Genomic DNA, 19,704 nt, shown 5'->3' with positions numbered 1-19,704 from the left:
AACTTGTTGATTGTCCAAGGACTATTTTATATAGTCTGGGGTATGCTCTTTAAGGACTTTACTCAAGCGTAACTCGTCTGTTACGTTTAATCGAAGAACTTCATTTCCCATAATGCTCAGGGCATTGAGGATAATTAATCGAGTGTAGATTTATCGTACTGCGGCGCTCGCCCACACACATTTTCTCCAGTTGCATCCTGGTTGTCAGCCTCAGAGCTACCGTTAGCTAGCCCATAAAAGGGGGGTAGTCGCTCTTTGAAGATATTCTGTTTCTATTACTCGGTGCTATGAGATTTTCCATTATATTATATTGAATATGCGTTTTTTCCCCCCAACGGGTGCAACAATATCACAATACCGCAGCCCCTCTCTAAACTCCTGTGTTTTCACTTCGTCCTCGGTAGCCGAGACGACTTAGCAGGTTGGTTCGTTTTAACAAGCGAGAGGCTCATCTGTCCGCCGCTGCTGCCACCGGTGACGGGCGGGGGGGAACCGAACAAAGCCGATCAAATGTTGCTCGGTCAGATGTTGCTGTTTTTACGTCAGGTCGTGAAATTTAATAATTAGGCTTATCGCCCGTCGCAATTTTACCAGGATTAAGAGGTCGAGAGTTCAGGAAAGGGAAAGGGTTTTGACCGGAGAGGTAGACCCGGAGAGAAGAAGCGACCCAGGCGGAGACAACCCCGATGCCAGTGATGGCAAACGAACCTATTATCCTAAACGTCTATGACATGGTAAGTACAGACATTTTTAGTTTATTTTAATTTAAATGTTTTGGCGCCATGGATGTAAACAAGACAGGTAAATAATAATACCAGAACAAAAGACCGAGCCTCATTATAAAAATACACCAACCTGTTTTTTTCCTGAAAAAAATAACAATAAAAGACTGCCGGAAGGTCTTATGGCACGCTTTTTAAAGGGAAATTTACTTCCAATTAATTCTTAAAGCGGTTAAATCTGCACCCTCCAAAAAATATAGTAAAAAATAAATATATATATATATATATACACAGTTCCCTCTCGTTATAATTGGCACACACTTTATGATCCAGGAGTCACTGGGCCAGGTCCAGTGGTGCACAGTGTTGTCAGATGCGTTCAGGAACTCACTGGTCCACACTGTTTCACTCATGCAATGGTGACAACAGCAGGCTTCCATATCAGGAATGGAGCAAACTGGCCCTCCTGGGACTTTTATAAGCTGCTGCTGTGAAAACAGAGTGACATAAAATGTTCAGAGGTCTGCAAACCTTCACACACATGTGAAAGCACAGATTATTCCATTATGTCTGCACTAGTGGGATTCTTCATCACGGAAACAGGTTGAATTTTGAGTCACTGTGTTGTAACCCTGAAGAATGAGTCAGGACTGGCTGACCTGTCCGTGAGTCATTGATTCATATGGATTTTTATTGAGAGCGCATTAAAAAAAAAGCTGAATTTTATTTTAATGCACGTTAACGTGACAAACTGCAAACGTATGCCAGGTCTTTGTTGCACACATTCGCGGATTTTCTGCCAATCATTCCCTTTTGTTTTACCACAGTTTAGAAGACATCAAGCTTTCTACAAATCTTTCAATGTGGGCTTTATATCCTCTTTACAGAGGGTGTTTCTGAAGTCTTTTTATATGAATCAGCATATCTGGAGTTGCTGCATCCTCTGAAAATTCAAAAACACTTTCATATGGATTATATGAGAAGAGGATAAAGTTAGGACTTTGACGTCACTCATCTGTCTTTAATTTCAGCCTTTTCCTCATGTCTCATGCTCATTTAATTTTCTTTGGTTCTCTCATTTCATTGGGTGTATTTTTTCCATTCTGCTTGTGTTTCTCATTAGTTTCTGTTCGATAACCACCAAACCAAAGTTCCTCATCTGTGACTAACTTCCAGTCATATGACCCCAGGCTGCCGACTGGCACACTTTGACCCGCGGATGTCTTCAGATATTGCGTGCAGTTAAGCTGCAGCGATGCACTGGAGAATTAGACCATGGATGTATTTGAGGACATTAGTTAACTTTTGGGTGTCTTCACATGCAGATTTCCTTGTCTTCATTGTAATTATATCATTTTATTTGTGCTCTCAGGAATGGCACGCAGCCTATTAATTAGACTCTCTGTGGCTGGTACATTGATTATTTCCAGTGTGTTTGCTATTTTTTTCTTTTTGTGACTGTGATCTGTGACTTATAGATTGGTAGTTGCAATCTGCACAGTGCGAATTTAAAGGAAATAGTTTATTTTGCTTTTCGGGAAGAGTTACAGAAGAGACTGATGCCATTTATATTATTTTTGCATAGTTGCTGCAGAATAGGCAATCTAAGGCACATCTTTAATGCACCCAAGAGATGCTGCGCTCGGTGCAAAACTGTTCTTTTTTAAGAAATCTGCCTGTTTTCCGCTTATCTAAATGTCAGCCAAAACAGAAAGCACTGATCAGATGACGGCTTATAGCTGAAACAGGAAGTCAATTATCTGATCACGCAGATCATATCGCTGAAGAGGGCCGGGCCAGAAACGCTGCCGTATCTCCATCAGAATGCGCTGCCTCCCGGTCAGTGGTCTTGGTGGTGCTGTCGGGGCATCTGCCCCTGTTGGAAGAAGCGGCGCCTACATTCTGTCTGTTCACAGTAGCGCTTCGTGCTGCCAGTTAAGTGGATTTACTGGTCAGCTCTGAGTGCTTTAGGACGCAGCTCTAATACGACAGCGTTATCTGCACACCAGGCTGCCTGCTGCCATCGCTTATGTGTGAAAACTGTTCCTTTTTTGTGGAAAGATGGAGCAGAAACAGCACCAGTAAAAAAAAAACCACATTATTGCCACATTATTATGCCAATGATTTACCTGATTGATAAATATTTTGCAGTACTATTTTGTATACATGTGATGCAAATGTGCTACAGTCTAAGTGAGTGCTGAATATCTAGTGGGGAGAATCTATATGTGATGTTTTTTTTGTCTCTCCCTTTGATCACAGTATTGGATCAATGAGTTCACCAGCTCGCTGGGCATCGGCGTCTTTCACTCAGGGATCGAGATCTATGGACGAGGTAAGAGAACTCGTAAACATGGTGCCACATATCAGATGATGCTGCAGAGAAGGATGCACGGTGACTAAAAGAGAGTTTCTCATGTGTGTGTTTGTTCTGTGTGTTTAGAGTTTGCTTACGGCGGACACCCGTACCCGTTCTCAGGGATCTTTGAGATTACACCAAGTGATGCGACCGAACTCGGCGAGACCTTTAAGTTCAAGTGAGTGTGGCTGTGCAATTCCCAGTTATTTATGTGTGGGACAGTTTTCCAGCGTCTTCCCAGTCTACTCTGTTCTCACCAATGTCAGCATGTTAGTGAATACAATATTTAACTAGTCAGAAAATCTGTATTTTAATGAGCTTGCTATTAGATGGTGAATGTTTCCATTGAACCAGAGTTTTTTTACATTATAAACTGTATTTTTTATAGTTTTTATATGAGTGGGGGATCGGGAATTTCTATAAAGTTAAGGTTTTTTTCTTTTACTCACTGAAATTACAGCCAGCTGTGTTGATGAGACAGTAGGTCACCCAGTTGGTTCAATCGGTGTTTCCCAGAATGAGCTGTCTGTGTGTGTGTGTGTTCCTGTGCATTACTTCTGCTCTATTTGATCTGCCCTGTGGCCTCAGACAGACACTGGGCACACTGGCACTCTCCATCCAGACCACTGGACCATAACTCTGGATTATGTAGCACTAAAGACCATATAGAATCAGTGGAATTTGTATCTGGATTCAGCACTAGTGGCCACAGTGTTAATGGCCAAGTTTGTCTAGTTTAAATTTTCACTGGAATTGATTCCAAGTTGTGTGAATCGTGCAAATTAAAACACCTTGGAGTGATGTTGTGAGTTGATCTCATAATATTTGCATCTATGTCCTTCCCCATCTCTACAGAGAAGCCATAGTTTTGGGCAGCACTGACTTCACAGAAGAAGATGTGGAGCGGATCGTGGAGGAAATGGGGAAGGAGTACAAAGGCAACGCCTATCACCTCATGCACAAGAACTGCAACCACTTCTCCTCAGCACTGTCAGAGGTGGGTCCAAACACAGGCTGCATAGAACTGAATTTACTGGAACTGAAAAGACAGGATGTGTAGAAAAAAGCGCTGCAACTGTGCGTGTGTGTGTGTGTGAGTCAGACAGACAGAGAGAGAGAGTCAATGGATTTGTGAACAAGTGTACTTGCAATTGGCTTATCCTGGTGTGACTAATGAGCAGGGAGTGTTACAGTTGGCATCTACCACTGAGATGGGGATTAGGACACAAGGATGCAAGCCCAGGCTTGCAAAGCCAGCTGATGCCCGCACTTGCCACATACAAACACACACACACCCACATTCAAAGACCCACACTTTATGACACAGACATAGAAAGGTGGGTTGCATCATTTTTCGGATGCGTTGAATTAGTATAGTTCAGATCAATTCATACAGAAACCCAAGCAAAAGCAGCGCTCCGGGCCCTCAGGATGCATCCACAACTGTGCGCTGAGTTTTCCAAACACATTCAGCCACCTCTCAAACCCGCCGTCTCTCCTCAGATCTTGTGTGGCAGAGAGATTCCTCGCTGGGTCAACCGCCTGGCCTACTTCAGTTCCTGTGTGCCGTTCCTCCAGAGCTGCCTGCCCAAAGAGTGGCTCACGCCGGCCGCCTTACAGTCCAGCGTCAGCCAGGAGCTGCACGGAGCCGGGGAGCTGGAGGAGGCGGAGGACGCCGCCGCCACGGCCTCCCTGGCGTCCATGTCGCCGTGCTCGCCCTCAGCCTCCTCCAGCCCTTCCTCTCTGTCCCGTCACTCTCGCCACCAGCCCCGAAGGTAGGCGGTGCGGGCTGGGCTGACAAACTTTAAACTGGTTGCAAAGATGGACAGAGGACTTCTTGTCTGACTGCATTCACCCCGTCTGGCTGTCACAGCAATGCCCAACAGGGGAAACTTTTTTTTTTTTGGTTGGGGGGGGTTTGTGAATGGGAAAGAAGTCTTGGTGCTGAAGGTGGGCTTCCAGTGATCATCTTTTTGATCCAAACCTCCCTTTTCCAGCCAAAAGCAGAGAGAAGTGTTTCATGAATTTGTTTTCTGAATTTACCAGCTGTTTGTACCAGTTTGTAGATGGTGCTAATCCCCTTGTCTGTTTCCGTCTGCAGTCAGGTGCTTTTCTCCATCCTGACACCCTGAATAGTTACACGTCAAGTCTTGATTTAAACATGGTTGGTTTTATTGGAGGTAGGATGTTCTGGACCTAAACCAAAAGATAAAAGATATTTCCAACAACTTTTACATGTGACCTTGGAATTGTTTCCACCATCTGCAACATGAAGATGAACATGATGCTATATGATATATATTTTGCATTTTACACGATTTTAACAGGATCAGATTTAAAAGCAAACGTTCAGGGATCACGCCATCATATCAAAATGTGTCAACAGTTAATTTAAAAATCCGGATCGCTGAGTACCTGATGGATCAAGAAGACCTCCGTACAAGATAGTTAAAAGGTTTTTTTCTTCTTTGGACTGCCGAGGTGCCTTTTGGCAAGGAGCAAAACACAGAGGCGACCCAGCAGCCAACAGTAAAGGGGTTCTGGCTGCACAGGAGAGTCCCACGTTTTCATCTTGGTAAATACAAATGAGTTTTAAAATCTCTAAATGTGAGCAATGATCTGGCTTCTTGAAGAGGATGAAGACAGTTTGAGTTGGAGATGATTGTTTTTGCCCTTCTCTTCCGTTGTGAGCATCTCATCTCACATCTTAAGTCACGATTTTTGTTATTCATGAGGCACATATGAGTTCCTCACTAAAACTAACCCTGTAACAAATCCACAATTATTTGCTTCAAGTTTTTAAATTGACAGAATTTTAGCGATTTGAATTGTTCCAACTTGTTTGTTGGTGGTTTTTAAGCAGATTCTCGAGATTGCAAAACAAATGTGATGCTTTTTCTGCTGCTTCCACATGTTATGTGCATGTCAAGCACAACTAAACACCTGTTATTGACTAGCTTTCAGACTTAAATAAAAAATAAGTTAATTTCTATTTTACCGATCACATATTCATAAATGAGGGCCACCTGATTTCAGGCTGTGTGAACTGGCCCAATCAAGAACCACAGACGTGTTGAAGCTTGCTCCTGTTTATTCCTGTAATGTATTTCTATACGACTCTTGTTTTGTATGTTGGTAAACTCAGGAACTCAGAAGGCTTTGTACTATAATCCTTTTTTTACTTTTCTATCCCACCTTCTCTATTTGTGTTGAAGTTTTTCTAATTCATCACTCCAGTGGGAAAAACCCTGCAGTTTTCTACAGTTTTGATACGAAAACAAGCTTATGTTCACTTGACAGTTTGTACATGAGCAAGTGCTGCTCTTTGTTTTTCATGAATGAGTGTGTATCTGTGTCTTTGCACACTTGTTTTATACGCAGTTAAGATCAACTGACCAAATTTCTCTGAAATTCACACACTTTAGATCCACAAGAACTGTAGCGGAGCTTCCCAACCTCACACAACTGGTTTCCTGAAAAGTATTTGCAGTGACGTTTACTTCAGAGATAGATTTCAAAGATTATACTTTTGTTTTCAAATAAATGGCTTATTTATATACACTGGAGGAAAAGGTTCAATGTCTTTTTGTCGACCTCTTAATTTTTGCAATGCATAGAACAAGAGCACCTGGAGCGCCCCCTACTGACTGTTATTAAAACGTTATTTAGAGACAACATTAGGTTGTTTTAGATGGCCACATTTTATTTAAAATAACAAAACCTTTTAACCTTAATTCCTGATGCCAAAGACTGCTGCAACATCACTACTTCTCACTCTTTATTTCACCGGAAGAGCCTGAATGGTAATTACACATCCAGCCGTTGCTGTTATGTTGTAGATGTGGATTTCCTGGCAAAAGTGTAAGACTTCTGTACAAGTTTTATGATCTCCAGTCACCCTTTCAAGTGCACATACACTTGTATAGGTCATGTGTTTAGGAGGACTCATCACATTATTTCAAATGTGTTTCTTCAATTTTAATCACAGAAACAAAGTAGTTTCTGAGATGTGTGAGGTTTTGCATGATCTGGTGGTCTCTACATGATCTTTGCAAATGTATGTCTACACAGCTGACGGTCAGAATTACAATACAGAATCTGAAACGGTTTCCAGCTACATTGCAGTAAGTTTCCACAGAGCCTTCTGAGTGTATTTGTACCTTAATACAGATTTAATAAAGTTAAAGAGTACAACCTTTAGTTCCTAGTTTGTATTTTAATGGTTTCAATATTGAGAATAGAGATGTGTGATTACTGGAATGCATGATTGTGATTATTTTCACCTACAGTGTGCAAGTCTAACATCTGCACAATGTGTAAATGTTATTTTTTTTAAGTAGTGCAGGTGCAGTAAATATAAGTGCATTTTGGAAAATCTATGATCACTGCAAAAGAAAATTGATATATTTTTCAGCTGAAAATCTAACTTAGCTCAGATCCACTGGAAGGTTTCACTTAAATGCAAGTATTTAAATAATTATCTAAACTACTGAGTAAAAAATCTAGGGCGATCAGTGGATGAACTACGATAAACCGCTAGGAGGCGACAAATGGCCACCGAACACGTCCAGAGTCAATGAAATGGCCTTGTAGCTGCCCATATATTTGAAATTTTGATTACCAAGCTAATACAAGCAAATCAAACATTTCACAGCTGCACAATATAACATAACATTCTATTATATAATACTCATACTATGAGACAATTTCGAGTTATATTAGAAATCCAGGATTGCATTGTTGTTTTCCAACCGTCCCTTTTCCGATTATTTCTGTCTGGGAATAAAACTGAGTTTTATCGGCTTTAAAGGCTGAGACTTCCAGTCAAACTCCAGGGGGATCTACAGGAATAAAACATTGGCACGTGTTAGCTGACGTGTTTGGTGGTCTAAACACATGAGAACTGTACTGCAGGTCCTACCATTGTGTCCTTGCATGTTTCCACAGTGTAGCTCTGCAGGAGGCGAACAATAAGCATCTTCATGACAAGGATAGCGTAGCGCATTCCAACGCAGTTACGAGGACCGAGTCCAAATGGCATGAAGGCGTAGGGGTTCACCTCCTCCGTACTGTCCTTACTGAACCTGCACCAAAAATCATATCTTTTAATTTATGGAGCAAAAGGTTAAGACTATCCAATAAATGCCAATACAATAGTTGGCTGCACAACCACAGTGAATTAAAGAAAATGTCTTTCTAAAAATAATATTCACTTAGCCTCACCTTTCAGGCCTGAATTCTTCAGGGGAACTCCAAAAGCGTGGATCCTTGTGGAGGAGGTGCACAGGAATTCCAACTATGGTTCCCTCAAGGATGGTGAGGCCGTGAATTTGGACAGTTTTTTTACACGCCCGCTCAAAACGAGGGGCAGTCGGATACAAGCGCTGTGATTCATTAAGAACCTGGTCCAGGTACTGAAGACCCATCAGATCCTCGTACGAAATGGGGGCCTGGAAGCAAAAATGAACAAGTGAAGAAACAACACCAATCATTCAAGCTTAAGCATAAAACAGCCGCACATCACTCGGTATGTTGGTGTCGATTTCCTTGTGCAAGGCCTGCAACACATCAGGGTTGATGGCCAGGCAGTACAGAACATTGGTGAGAGTGGTTGTGGTGGTCTCGTAGCCACCAAAGATGAAGATGAAGGCCTGGGAAAGAATCTCGTGTTCAGTCAAACCTGTAAGAGCCAAATCGAAAGACAAGCAGAAGTATTTATTTCAGACTCTGCTTACATGTAACTGGGGTTTGTATTCCTTACAAGAGGAAGTTGCATCTTCACAGATACTATCTAATAATTAGAGCTACAACAGTTAAGATCTACCATTTTCTGAGTTCTTACTTCACTATGAAGCATCCAAAATTTGTGCTTTGTGCAGATGCCTCTCAAAACAAGCATAAAAGGTACCTTTGGTGGGGGTTCCTCAGTTAAATTTGGTTTAGCTTGTTGAGTTTATTTTAATGGCCTGCTCATGGAGTGTACCTTTAGGTGGCTGATCTTGTTCACTCTTGATCTCCGATTGTGGAATCTCACTCTGAATCAATACCTGAAGGAAATCTCCTCGAGTCTAGACAGGTATGGGGGACGATTAGCAACAAAAACACTGGAACACAACACTAAAACACATTAATACCAGTCATGCCTGAAGTTCTACAATTTATGGTGATATTCTCACATGAACAATTTTAAACCGCATAAAACTGGTAAAGCGGCTCTCTGCTGTGTCCAAATATCTGTATTTATTAAATATGTTAGCCTTAAAGGTGCTAGCAGGTGTTGGACAGAGCCAAGATGCTCTTTCCCCATTGTTGGGAGATTTGATGCAAAGATAAGCAAACCACCGTAACAGCCAGCGTCCTTTGACCCCATGCAACCAGTTAGACATCTACTGATAACAACTAAAAAGCTAAATTGGGGCCTTGAACATTGTAAGTGGTTTAAACTGGTTCCCTGACAATACTTGCATGTTCATCTGCGTGATGCTGGTCTTTGAAGTTCTTGATGACATTGTAGAAATAATTCACACTGGACCTGGGTATTGGGTCAATACCCAGGAATTGAAACAAGCGGGTGCAAAAGGGGAAAAATGCTGAGGGGAGAACCAAAAGTTGTTAAGAGTCCATTATCAAATCACCAATATCATTAGAAAAATAAAACCAAAGAAAACATCCATACCTACTAAAAAAATCACCACAAAATTGAATTTAAAGACCTTCTTTAAATTCACAATGAGTGGATCATTGGGATTATTTATGGAATCTGCCTCAACACTGAAAGATACACTGGTCACAGCATCCAAACTGTAAGGAGCCAAAAATCTACCGCAAAAACAAGAGAAGATGATTTGGTTAATTCATTGATAAATAGTTGACTCCAACCAACAATAAATAGATGAACTAAAGAAGCAGAAGAACTTTGTACTCTTTGACATTGATGGGCTCATCCAAATTGGATTGTTCAAGTTTCTTTGTGATTCTGTCTGCATAGCGAGCGACGATGGGAAAGGCCTTCGAGTAAAAAGTGGTGGGACAATTAAATGCTGAACGTGCAGAGACATCACATGAAATACTGGGTTTACTGGACTTTTAAAGTTTAAAAGTCTTTTTACTGACATTTTTCAGTCTGCCACTGGTGAAACATGGAGAAATCGTGCTCCGGATTCTTTTCCATCTTTCATCCTTAACGACGCTGACTGAATCCTCCAAAGGTCCTGTGAAACCACTATCCTGTGAACACAGGGGGAGAATCCCAATAAACAATAATCCCAATAAACAGCTGAAAATTGGGACTAATAAATGGCTTCTTCTCTGCTACTCACCCTGCGGTTGGTGAACACAGAGTAGCACTCCTTCACCAGCACAGTTTTGAGAATCTCTGGATCCGACACCATTAAAACTGGTGTACGCCCCTCAAACATTCTGCACAGAACATAATGACATGATTAAGGGATCGACTGTAGCGTGACTAAACGTGACATCCAGACAATTAAAAGATTTACCCTGTCTAATCTGATGTGTTTGATTTTAACAATTGTAGTCATTATGTGAAAGATCCAGTATTTTGCCAGCCACAGGCCAGTTCAACCGTCGGTGACACTAACCAGAATGATGTGGTAATATCAGCAGTTGGGAAATCTAACCACAATTTTGAAAAGGTTTCTTATTTCCTCTTCATATTCTACTTGTCAAAAGAATAACTGAATATAATAAACAATGAAGGATTACAGGTCATGTCTTTTACATCAACGTATGTTATTCATTTGAGCTTTGTTGTCCAAAAATCCTTTTTTTCCACTTTAACCAACTTTTCCAGCTATCTAGCTGTAGCTTCTGAACTTTGATTTGATTTAAAATACATTTTACTCCATCAGAAACTTTGATAGTGTAAAAGTGTAATGAAACTCACCCCCAGACATCCCCATACTCCGCTTGGCACCAATTCTCAAAAGGAATTATTCCCTATAAAAAATAAATTCCAATATATTGATGAAACTTTTTAAAAGGCAGAAACAAGCTTAACTGCTACAACATCAGTTCGACTCTTACTTTCCTATAGTAGAATGTTGATCCCATAAAAGGCAGTGGTCTTGGTCCGCGTATTCCCAGCTTTTTAAAGTGATGATATGGCCAAACGCCATACCTGTAAAAATAGACAGTTACCTGTTCAGTCATGTCCCCGTCTTAAATAACAGAGAAACTGATCAACTCACAGTAACAACAGCGCGAAGAAAAGGGCCAGAAGAGCCCAAGTGGTTCCGGAAAACAACACAAACTCAAACATTGTGGCCACGACTGGAATCAAAACGAAGTAGCAACACGACATTAAAACTCTGCGAGCAGATTACGTCACCACAGTGGGAGGGGTTTAATTTTCGAAAACAGGAAGTGAAAAGACAAAGGTCTTGACTATAAATTGTCTAAAATGTTCTCCTTCGTCCTCTGACCTGGTTTAATTTGTGCTGTGTCGGTTGTTACCCCGTAATAATCCCGTTTTTCCCACGTTCAGCTAATCTCTCATGAGTAAAAAAAAAAAGCTCTGACAGCAGCGCTGCCGCGTTTTCATTACGTCATTTAATTGGATACCAAGATAACGTGACCCTGTTTGACCCAGTACCAACCATAATCCCCTATTGGCCCATCACTCAAAACCTGAAGATGTGCAGTCAAAGATCAGTGGTCTTTCATCTGGTTTGATTTGGGTTATGTTGGTTATTACCTCAGGTTGTGTGACATATTTAGCAAAATAAATCAAAAGTTATTTTGATGAACAGATTTTGAATGACATCAGAAATATGCTGATAATGGACCAAGGTTGAGCTCATTCTATTTGGTGGGACTTTGACCTACCAAAGATCAGGGGACTTCAATCATAAAGCAACCATGTTATGCAAACTTGTATTACCTATACACTGTGTGTACGCCATATAATAGATGTAAGTCACATTAAGTGGGAAAACTAACGATTTAGTGGAGGTCTGAGCTCTCTGAGCTCTAGTTGACAGTGTAAACATATGCTTTATTACACCCATCTTATTTTTACACAGTCAACTAAGCCCTCCACAGGAAAACAGGTCTTACATGAGTGCAGTAACTGAGTTAGTGAGTTAAAGATGAGTCTGATTGCAAAATAGGGCAGCTATTCCTTTATTATCTGGTTTTGTTGAGCTGAACTCTGCTTTTTACTGTAGATAACCAAGTGTCATTTCATTGCCCAAAAAATAAGATACTTTAATTTTATCAGACTTTAAAAAAAAAAAAATTAGATCCTTGAAGTTTCCTTTTTGTATAGAGAGAAATGGTGTTGATTCAGACACAGAGACAAACACAGTTAAAGCTTTTGTTTCATTCACAAATTCTTCTCTCAGAAAAAGTGACTTTTGTGCTTCAGATGAATTTCATGGAGTGCAGTAATCCCACAGTTGTGTGGGTCAAACAGTACCAAGCACCTGCACAATTAAAGTAACTTCTGCCCAGTACCAACCACACCCACCTGTAATGGTCCATTTAGGGCAAAACCTGAGGATGTGAAGCCGAAGGAGTCAAAGATCAGTGCTACATGTCAAATAAAGAATCAGATAAAAGACAATCATAAATGTAGTCATCTGAAAGATAAAAGCTTTATTATTTGATAATTCTGTCTTATTTACAGATGTGTATCAACACATAAGACACTAGAACATTAGAAGTATATAAATCTTTTGGTACACAGTTTGAACTACATCCTTGCTGATAGATATTATAACAAATATCCACCAATGATGGTGCTACAGATAAGTACTGTACTTTTATGTGCACGTTAATATCAGCAGCTGCTTGAACGCTTCTCTATTTATTAGATCATAATCCTGAAACAGCTACTTATGTGATTATTTGGCATGTCTCCTCTCCAATCACTTCTGTCTGGGAACAAGTCTGAGTTTTATTGGTTTTGTTGGCTGAAGCTTCCAGTCAAACTCCAAGGGGATCTACAAAAATAAAACATTGACACTCTTATCAGAAGTGTTTGGTGGTCTAAACACATGAGAACTGTACTGCAGGTCCTACCATTGTGTCCTTGCATGTTTCCACAGTGTAGCTCTGCAGCACTCGAACAAGAATCATCTTCATGACAAGGATAGCGTAGCGCATCCCGATGCAGTTACGAGGACCAAGTCCAAATGGCATGAAGGCGTAGGGGTTCACCTCCTCCATATTGTCCTTACTGAACCTGCACCCAAAAGCATATAAACATACCTAAAATATTTAAAATCTTGATGAAATGTTGAATTTTTCTGTCCAGAGGTCTTAGTAATATGCTCACCTCTCAGGCCTGAATTCTTCAGGGGAGCTCCAAAAGCGTGGATCCTTGTGGAGAAGGTGCACAGGAACTGCAACCACGGTTCCTTCAGGAATGGTGAGGCCGTGAATCTGGACAGTTTTTTTGCAGAACCTTTCCAGAGCAGGAGCAGTTGGAATCAGGCGCTGAGACTCATTAAGAACCTGGTCCAGGTACTGAAGCCCCACCAGATCCTCATATGAAAAGGGGGTCTTAACACACATACAAACACAACAAAGGGTTAAAATAATTTGTATTACATTAGTTCATATTAGTGTAAATTAATTTCATGCACAACCACTGACATCTTTTGGAAAGTTGGAATCAATTTCACTGTGCAACATCTGCAAAACATCTGGATTGATGGCCAGGTTGTAAAGAAGGTAGGTGATTGTGACGGTGGTGGTGTCATAACCACCAAAGATGAAAAGGACGGACTGGGAAAGAATCTCCTGTTCAGTCAGACCTGTAAGAAGAAGTTGAGAATATCTGAATGGTCTGGTGGTGTCTCAGCCAAGCCAACGTTTAGAATCTCATTTTTTACAAGACACAGACATTGTTACTCCTTAAAATATCCTGATCCCAGCCTCTCTGGCCTCCCAATACAACAATGGTCTAAATATGTTTCTCAACTCTCTGAAAACTTTGTCTGTTTCCTTTACTCACACTGCTCCCCAGTTTAACCCTGAACTCTGGTCAATGAAAGCAAAAGCTCCACAACTTCCACAATTCTACATAAACTCTGACCTGACTGAATGCACAAAACCCACATATTAAATAATGACTCCACTGCTCGACACAAATTCTGATTACTATTCCGGTCTAATCAAATTTACACGAAGACTCAAACTCACAACAAAATTCTCCAACCAAATATTACCTCACCCGACTGCACTAATTCTTTGCCACCCCATTAGTGAAAAAACCTTGTTAAGACCCCACTGATAACAATGACCTCCACCCCATTTCCCATCTACCTTTAATCTGAAAATTCTTAAAAGATAGTTGTCACTCAACTTCCCCATCCACTCATTAAACTTACCAGCGGCATTGGTACTGCAGCTGATTCTGGCTTAACATATTCATGCGCCCTGATCTGATCTTCCTCCCCTGGCATTGCTTACACCCACCTAAACTGGTTTAGTTCTTATCCAGCTCAAATGATTTAAATTCCACTCCCTGCCTTTGAGGTTTGGTGTTCCCCAGGGCTCTGTCCTGGGACCACAAACTTCGCCCAGTCACTTCTAAATCTACACTATTCAAAATGGATGGATTTTCCCTCAACAAACACCTCAACCACGTCCCTCTCCTCACAGCTTAAGATTGTATTTCACTCGCAACACCTCACTGTCTTTTCACTTACACATTAATCACATTATATCTTATTTCCACCTATGTAACGTCTCCATCCATCCCAAACCCCTTCTCCTTTTTTGGTATTGTTCACAGCCTTGTTTCTTCCCAGGTTGATAAGTCCAAGGTAAAGTATCCTTGTGTGTCAAAGGCCACAATAACAATATTTGTGAAAAGAAAATGAGAAATTCTAGATTTCAAAGTTTTGATAATGTTTAGACTGAGATTCAAGTGTCATTTATTTCACCTGGTAAAGTGCTGTATATCTTAAGTGGTTAAAAAAATGGTTCCAACATCATACCTTTCGGGGGCTGATCCTGATCACTCTTTATTTCCGATTGTGGGATTTCATTCTGGATCATCACATGAAGGAAATCTCCTTTAATCTAATCAGGTACAAATAGACAATCAGCATAGACAATAGACAATAACACATTTTTATAGTTTCATATTTTATATTTATATTCTATTTTTAATTTATTCTATTTTATTTCTCATTTTATTATATTTTTATTATCTTTAATAGGTTTAATGGGGTGTAATGGTGGTGGGAAATTTTGTACAGTGCTGTACGTTTTTTTGGAGATGCTAATTTCCCTGATGGACACCCCCTAAAGGGATCAATAAAGTACTCTTGAATCTTGAATAAAAATTCAAAATGCATAAAAATACATGTAAAATAAATGAAAATACTACTATTGTGTACCAATATGAAATTAATGATGTGAGGGGATATTTACATGCTGGAATACAGTACAAGTCATCTGGAAAAACCTACAATGTGACTTTTTTACGTTTACTTCACCATCAAGAAGAATGTTCAGCCAGAACCGCTGTTTTCTCTATATATTTATATCTGATGCTAACCAAACACTTTTAAGATAAAAAACGTTTTGTTTTGTGAGTTAATATTTGACATTCACGCTGACCTTTTCATTCACCATTTGCCAAAAGAAAACAAAGAGCTTTTCTATTCAGCAGATTATTTTGACTATTTTACTTACAGATTGATCATGCTGGGCTTTTAACTGCTTGATCAGGTTAAAGAAATAATCAACAATGGATCTGGGAATAATATCGATATGCAGAAATTCGAATAGGTAGGAGCTGAAAGGAAGCACATCTGAAAGGAGAGCGGTGGATTGTCAGCAAAAATATCATCCAGAATTCAATAAATGATCAGTTGAAACTATTGTATACTTTTTATAAGCAAAAGCCAAAAGTTCAAGTTCAGAACTTTCTTGATATTGATGATAAATGGATCATCTGGATTGTTTATGGAGTCTGCATCAACGCTGAAAGATGAACTGGCTATAACATCCAGACTATAAGGCCCAAAAAGTCTGTAAGAGAAGGAAACTTCTTAGATTAGACAAATATTATCCAATAATGATGTCTAACAAATGTTGGAATACACCATAATAAAATCATACTTCTTGATATCAGTTGAGTCCTCCAACTTAGTCTGTTCCAGTTTTGCAATAAATCGGTCTGCGTAACGAGCAATGATGGGAAAAGCCTTCAAAAACAGTGCAAAGTTGATTATGTATTTACGCCAATCCTGCCCCAATGCATGCACACGTATTTGAGACGGTTGAGGTCCCAGTAAGCAGATTTCAGATGTGAAGTCCAACTAACCTGTCTCAGTCTACCGCTGGTAAAACATGGAGATATAGAGGTCCGCATCCTTTTCCACGTTTCATCCTTAGCTGAAAAAACTGAGGTCTCCAGAGGTCCTGAGAATATCTCCTGTGAACATCAGAGGATTGAGGACAGTTGCAAAAGAAAATGAGAAATTGGAGATTTCAAAGTTTTGATCATGAGTAAACTGAGATTCAAATGTCATTTGTTCTTCAGTAGACCAGAGATTTTTCATCTCTGTGAAAGCAAGAACAGAGGTAAGATTACCTCAGTATGCAATAAAACAGCATGGAGTTGCCATTTCACAGATAATGAATGAATCATTGACTGTAAATGCATTTAACCAGCCAAGGTGACAACATGAAGACTCTCACCCTGTGATTGGTGAACACAGAGTAGCATTCCTTCACTAGTATAGTTTTGATCATCCCAGGATCTGACACCATTAAAACTGGCGTTCTTCCTTCAAACACTCTGCATCAAACACACTAAATCAGTAACATGGAAAGTGGAGATTATTTTTTGTGAGATACTTTTTAAGGTCTTAGCATAAAACAAATGAATAGAAATATTTTTTTTTAAACGAAACCCAAAAGTACTATTCCTGATAATAATTTTGACAATTACGGTAATAACTTTACATTTATGTTGTAAATCACTAAGGCTCTGCATAGCTGCATTAACCTAATCAGTGTTCAAGGACATTATATAAATCTTTTTGCCACAGTGCTTATTGAATCTTGATTATGTCATATGTGGGTGAAAGATGAAGCAATAACTCACCCCCACACATCTCCATACTTGGACTGGCACTCACGGTCAAAAACCATATTTCCCTAAAATGAATTGTACGAAAACATGCTGTAAATTGAACTTAAAGCTGTTTTGTGTGCATATATATAAAATGTGTTTTATGATAATGATTTCATGCATTTTTATGATAAACTATATGGAAATTCCTACCTTTAAAATGTTCCACATTGTTCCAATGAATGGGAGAGGCATTGGCCCAGGTATTCCATTTTTTCTAAATAATCTATATGGCCAAATGCCATACCTGAATTAAAAAGAAGAAAAAAAACAGATATAAAGAAATCAATCACAGAACAACAACGAAAGCTGGACAACAAAGGTAAACAGTTGCAGACACAGATTCACTCACAATAACAGCAGGGTGGAAAAGAGAACCAAAATAGTCCAAGTGGTTGCCGAAAAACACATAAAGACAAACATTTTGACTGCTGCAGAGAAAGCTGGACGATATTAAAAAGGAAAAAAATAAGGTACGACAAAAGAAGTGACCTGCAAACAGAAGGAGGAGCAAAGGGAGTTTTGCAGTGTAGGGCTGAGTTTAGGAATTAGGATTGCCACGATATTGCGCGATTGTTACGGTTAATTTAATAAACAATACAATAATCAGTGATTCATGGTGCATGAAACTGTCCCAGGAAGTCTTGGTTGTTTAGACATTTTTGCCATAATATGCTCTGATCAGAAGAGACATAATTTTGAGCCTTCTCCCACACCGTAGAAATACCGGAAATACTACGAATGACCTCGCTGTGTAATATTCCATACTTTGAGGTTCTCTTCATTTATATTAAGTTCTCTCTGACATACATATAAGGTGAGTTAAGGAACAAAATATGGCTGTTGTATTTTGTATGTGTCATAATGTCGTTCCATGTTCTAAAGCACATGTTAGCTTGTCCTTGCACATAAACTAGCTAATGCTAGCTAACGAGCATCTTTTAGACTGCAGCATTTTAGATATATTAACCATATTAACATTGGAGTAGCCTCAAAAGGAAACTTAAAAAACTAATTAATTAGCTTTTGTTTCCACGTAAAACATCAATCTAAAATTTAGGTCTAACTTATTAGTTTGGTCTTTTATTTTGTGAATAATACCTGCAAACATTTTGTAGATACAAATACTGAATTACGTTCTTAAATATGTATAGTTTTACTGGTTTCATTTTTTAAACTGTTAAGTAAACAGAAATCAGTATGAACAATATTACCAACGTCTACACTAAAATACCTATATTAGTAAAGTGGTGAATATTATTAAAGAATTGATAATAATTAATAAATTTGTAGTAGTATGCTGGATATGCCAAAGTCATCCATATGACAATGTTGTGTACAGAATTTAACTTCCATCACCTTAATAATACTCTAAACTTTAGCTGAAAAATTTTATCATCCTTTACTGGTTATTGGTTTCACTCTGCGTAACCTGAGTCAGTGCCTTATAATTTCTTCCTGATCATGATTTGTATGGTCATGTAATTGTCATGTACAGCTTTTCGACATTGACTGGTCTGTATTTGCCTTTTATTTTTGCCTTTGTCACAGATCTTCTGCCATGTTCCTCACACTTGCCTTGTTGCGGAAAGGCATCCCTGGTAAACAGTGGATCGGAAAATACCGCCGCCCACGAAAAATCACTTGGCAGATGAAGCGCAATATGCTGAAGCATCTGGAGCGCGAAGCCGAGAACGAATACTGGATCAGCAGACCGTACATGACGGCAGAGCAGGAGCACGGCCACGCCGCAGAGCGTAGAGCCCAGAACTGGCTTGGGATCAAAGAAGCCAAACATGCTAATTTCCCTCAGCATAAACTCATCTCAGATCATCTGAGTCATCTCAATATCACCAAGACCTGGTCAAGTTAGCAGAGACTCCCAGTATAGCATGTTTATGTGCACAAGAAGCCAGTGTTTTATTACATTTGTTAGCATTTGTTTGGACTTTGAGCTGAAAAGCTGCCAAATCCCCAAAGGAGTGTTTTGATTCTTTATTAACGCTGAAACAGCGCTCTACTTGCCTCATTTTCTTTGCTGCATTGTTTGATTAAAACTATGCTGTTGCACATTCTTGTGTCATTTTTACAAGACGCTTCCAAAGTGAAAAAAATACAGGCTTCCCACAGGTTTTGGATCCTCTAATTATAAGAAGTATTCAAGTGTGGTGTCTGAGATGGAAAAACTGGCCTCATTGAGGGAAATGAAAACAACTATGCAACTTTACAGCATTCGGTTATATTGGTAAAACAAGCCAAAGCTGAGTTCAGCAGAATGTAATTGACAAGTCATCATTCACATGACATGAACATTCTTGTGTAGTTTAGCTTGTTTTCGTGGTTCATTTGTATTTGCTTTCTGGAAATATCAAACTGCTAATGATTTACATGTAGTAGCTGAGGATGGACACATTTGACCCCTGCATGCAACACCCTATTAACCAATAACCAGTGCTGACTGCTGGTTATTTACCTTTTGTTTATCATTTGTGTAATGATGTCAT

The 19,704-nt window shown here is 39.7% G+C and overlaps 4 protein-coding genes across 6 annotated transcripts; 2 read left to right on the top strand and 2 right to left on the bottom strand.

Moving 5' to 3' along the window:
* The first annotated feature begins 181 nt into the window (after positions 1 to 181).
* desi2 (desumoylating isopeptidase 2) lies at positions 182 to 7,281 on the top strand. 2 transcript variants are annotated; one of them, XM_057047527.1, is made up of 6 exons: positions 182 to 734; positions 2,495 to 2,561; positions 2,985 to 3,057; positions 3,166 to 3,259; positions 3,937 to 4,078; positions 4,585 to 7,281. In XM_057047527.1, exons 2-6 carry the CDS (start codon positions 2,547 to 2,549, stop codon positions 4,858 to 4,860), a joined length of 600 nt encoding a protein of 199 aa, XP_056903507.1. In that variant the 5' UTR covers positions 182 to 734; positions 2,495 to 2,546; the 3' UTR covers positions 4,861 to 7,281. The 2 variants fall into 2 exon arrangements, with proteins under 2 accessions (XP_056903507.1, XP_056903506.1); XM_057047526.1 differs by lacking the exon at positions 2,495 to 2,561 and having other exon boundaries at positions 183 to 734.
* A 382-nt stretch (positions 7,282 to 7,663) lies between these two features.
* On the bottom strand, positions 7,664 to 11,535 carry LOC130533819 (cytochrome P450 3A30-like). Its single transcript, XM_057047524.1, has 13 exons — positions 11,292 to 11,535; positions 11,128 to 11,221; positions 10,988 to 11,040; positions 10,401 to 10,500; positions 10,195 to 10,308; positions 10,004 to 10,089; positions 9,758 to 9,900; positions 9,547 to 9,671; positions 9,065 to 9,149; positions 8,601 to 8,761; positions 8,305 to 8,531; positions 8,003 to 8,165; positions 7,664 to 7,922 (listed from the first exon to the last, which is right to left on the bottom strand). Exons 1-13 carry the CDS (start codon positions 11,402 to 11,404, stop codon positions 7,848 to 7,850), a joined length of 1,539 nt encoding a protein of 512 aa, XP_056903504.1. The 5' UTR covers positions 11,405 to 11,535; the 3' UTR covers positions 7,664 to 7,847.
* Positions 11,536 to 12,674: 1,139 nt separating this feature from the next.
* LOC130533604 (cytochrome P450 3A27-like) lies at positions 12,675 to 17,731 on the bottom strand. 2 transcript variants are annotated; one of them, XM_057047164.1, is made up of 13 exons: positions 17,553 to 17,731; positions 17,354 to 17,447; positions 17,174 to 17,226; positions 16,765 to 16,864; positions 16,388 to 16,498; positions 16,183 to 16,268; positions 15,950 to 16,092; positions 15,754 to 15,872; positions 15,051 to 15,135; positions 13,702 to 13,862; positions 13,382 to 13,608; positions 13,126 to 13,288; positions 12,675 to 13,046 (listed from the first exon to the last, which is right to left on the bottom strand). In XM_057047164.1, the coding sequence occupies exons 1-13, from the start codon at positions 17,621 to 17,623 to the stop codon at positions 12,972 to 12,974; spliced, it is 1,488 nt and encodes a 495-aa protein (XP_056903144.1). In that variant the 5' UTR covers positions 17,624 to 17,731; the 3' UTR covers positions 12,675 to 12,971. The 2 variants fall into 2 exon arrangements, with proteins under 2 accessions (XP_056903144.1, XP_056903145.1); XM_057047165.1 differs by lacking the exon at positions 17,553 to 17,731 and having other exon boundaries at positions 16,765 to 16,878; positions 17,354 to 17,418.
* Positions 17,732 to 18,761: 1,030 nt separating this feature from the next.
* mrpl57 (mitochondrial ribosomal protein L57) lies at positions 18,762 to 19,073 on the top strand. The gene has a single exon (XM_057048299.1). The coding sequence runs from the start codon at positions 18,762 to 18,764 to the stop codon at positions 19,071 to 19,073; it is 312 nt and encodes a 103-aa protein (XP_056904279.1).
* The last annotated feature ends 631 nt before the right edge of the window (positions 19,074 to 19,704 follow it).

This window comes from Takifugu flavidus, chromosome 11, assembly GCF_003711565.1.
Source record: "Takifugu flavidus isolate HTHZ2018 chromosome 11, ASM371156v2, whole genome shotgun sequence".
NCBI classification, from domain to species: Eukaryota; Metazoa; Chordata; class Actinopteri; order Tetraodontiformes; family Tetraodontidae; genus Takifugu; species Takifugu flavidus.
The sequence above is the reverse complement of the archived record's forward strand: the minus strand, read 5'-3'. Positions and strand labels throughout refer to the sequence as shown.

Coding starts and splice junctions, on each gene's coding strand:
- desi2 (XM_057047526.1), top strand. CDS start 687: ATGCCAGTGATGGCAAACGAACCTATTATCCTAAACGTCTATGACATG. Junction 735..2,984: donor TCCTAAACGTCTATGACATG/GTAAGTACAGAC, acceptor CTTTGATCACAG/TATTGGATCAATGAGTTCAC. Junction 3,260..3,936: donor GGCGAGACCTTTAAGTTCAA/GTGAGTGTGGCT, acceptor CCATCTCTACAG/AGAAGCCATAGTTTTGGGCA.
- LOC130533819 (XM_057047524.1), bottom strand. CDS start 11,404: ATGTCGTGTTGCTACTTCGTTTTGATTCCAGTCGTGGCCACAATGTTT. Junction 11,041..11,127: donor CAACATTCTACTATAGGAAA/GTAAGAGTCGAA, acceptor TATTTTTTATAG/GGAATAATTCCTTTTGAGAA. Junction 8,532..8,600: donor ACACCAACATACCGAGTGAT/GTGCGGCTGTTT, acceptor TTTTGCTTCCAG/GCCCCCATTTCGTACGAGGA.
- LOC130533604 (XM_057047164.1), bottom strand. CDS start 17,623: ATGTTTGTCTTTATGTGTTTTTCGGCAACCACTTGGACTATTTTGGTT. Junction 16,865..17,173: donor AAGTATGGAGATGTGTGGGG/GTGAGTTATTGC, acceptor TGTTTGATGCAG/AGTGTTTGAAGGAAGAACGC. Junction 13,863..15,050: donor TCAGGATCAGCCCCCGAAAG/GTATGATGTTGG, acceptor TTCTTCTTACAG/GTCTGACTGAACAGGAGATT.
- mrpl57 (XM_057048299.1), top strand. CDS start 18,762: ATGTTCCTCACACTTGCCTTGTTGCGGAAAGGCATCCCTGGTAAACAG.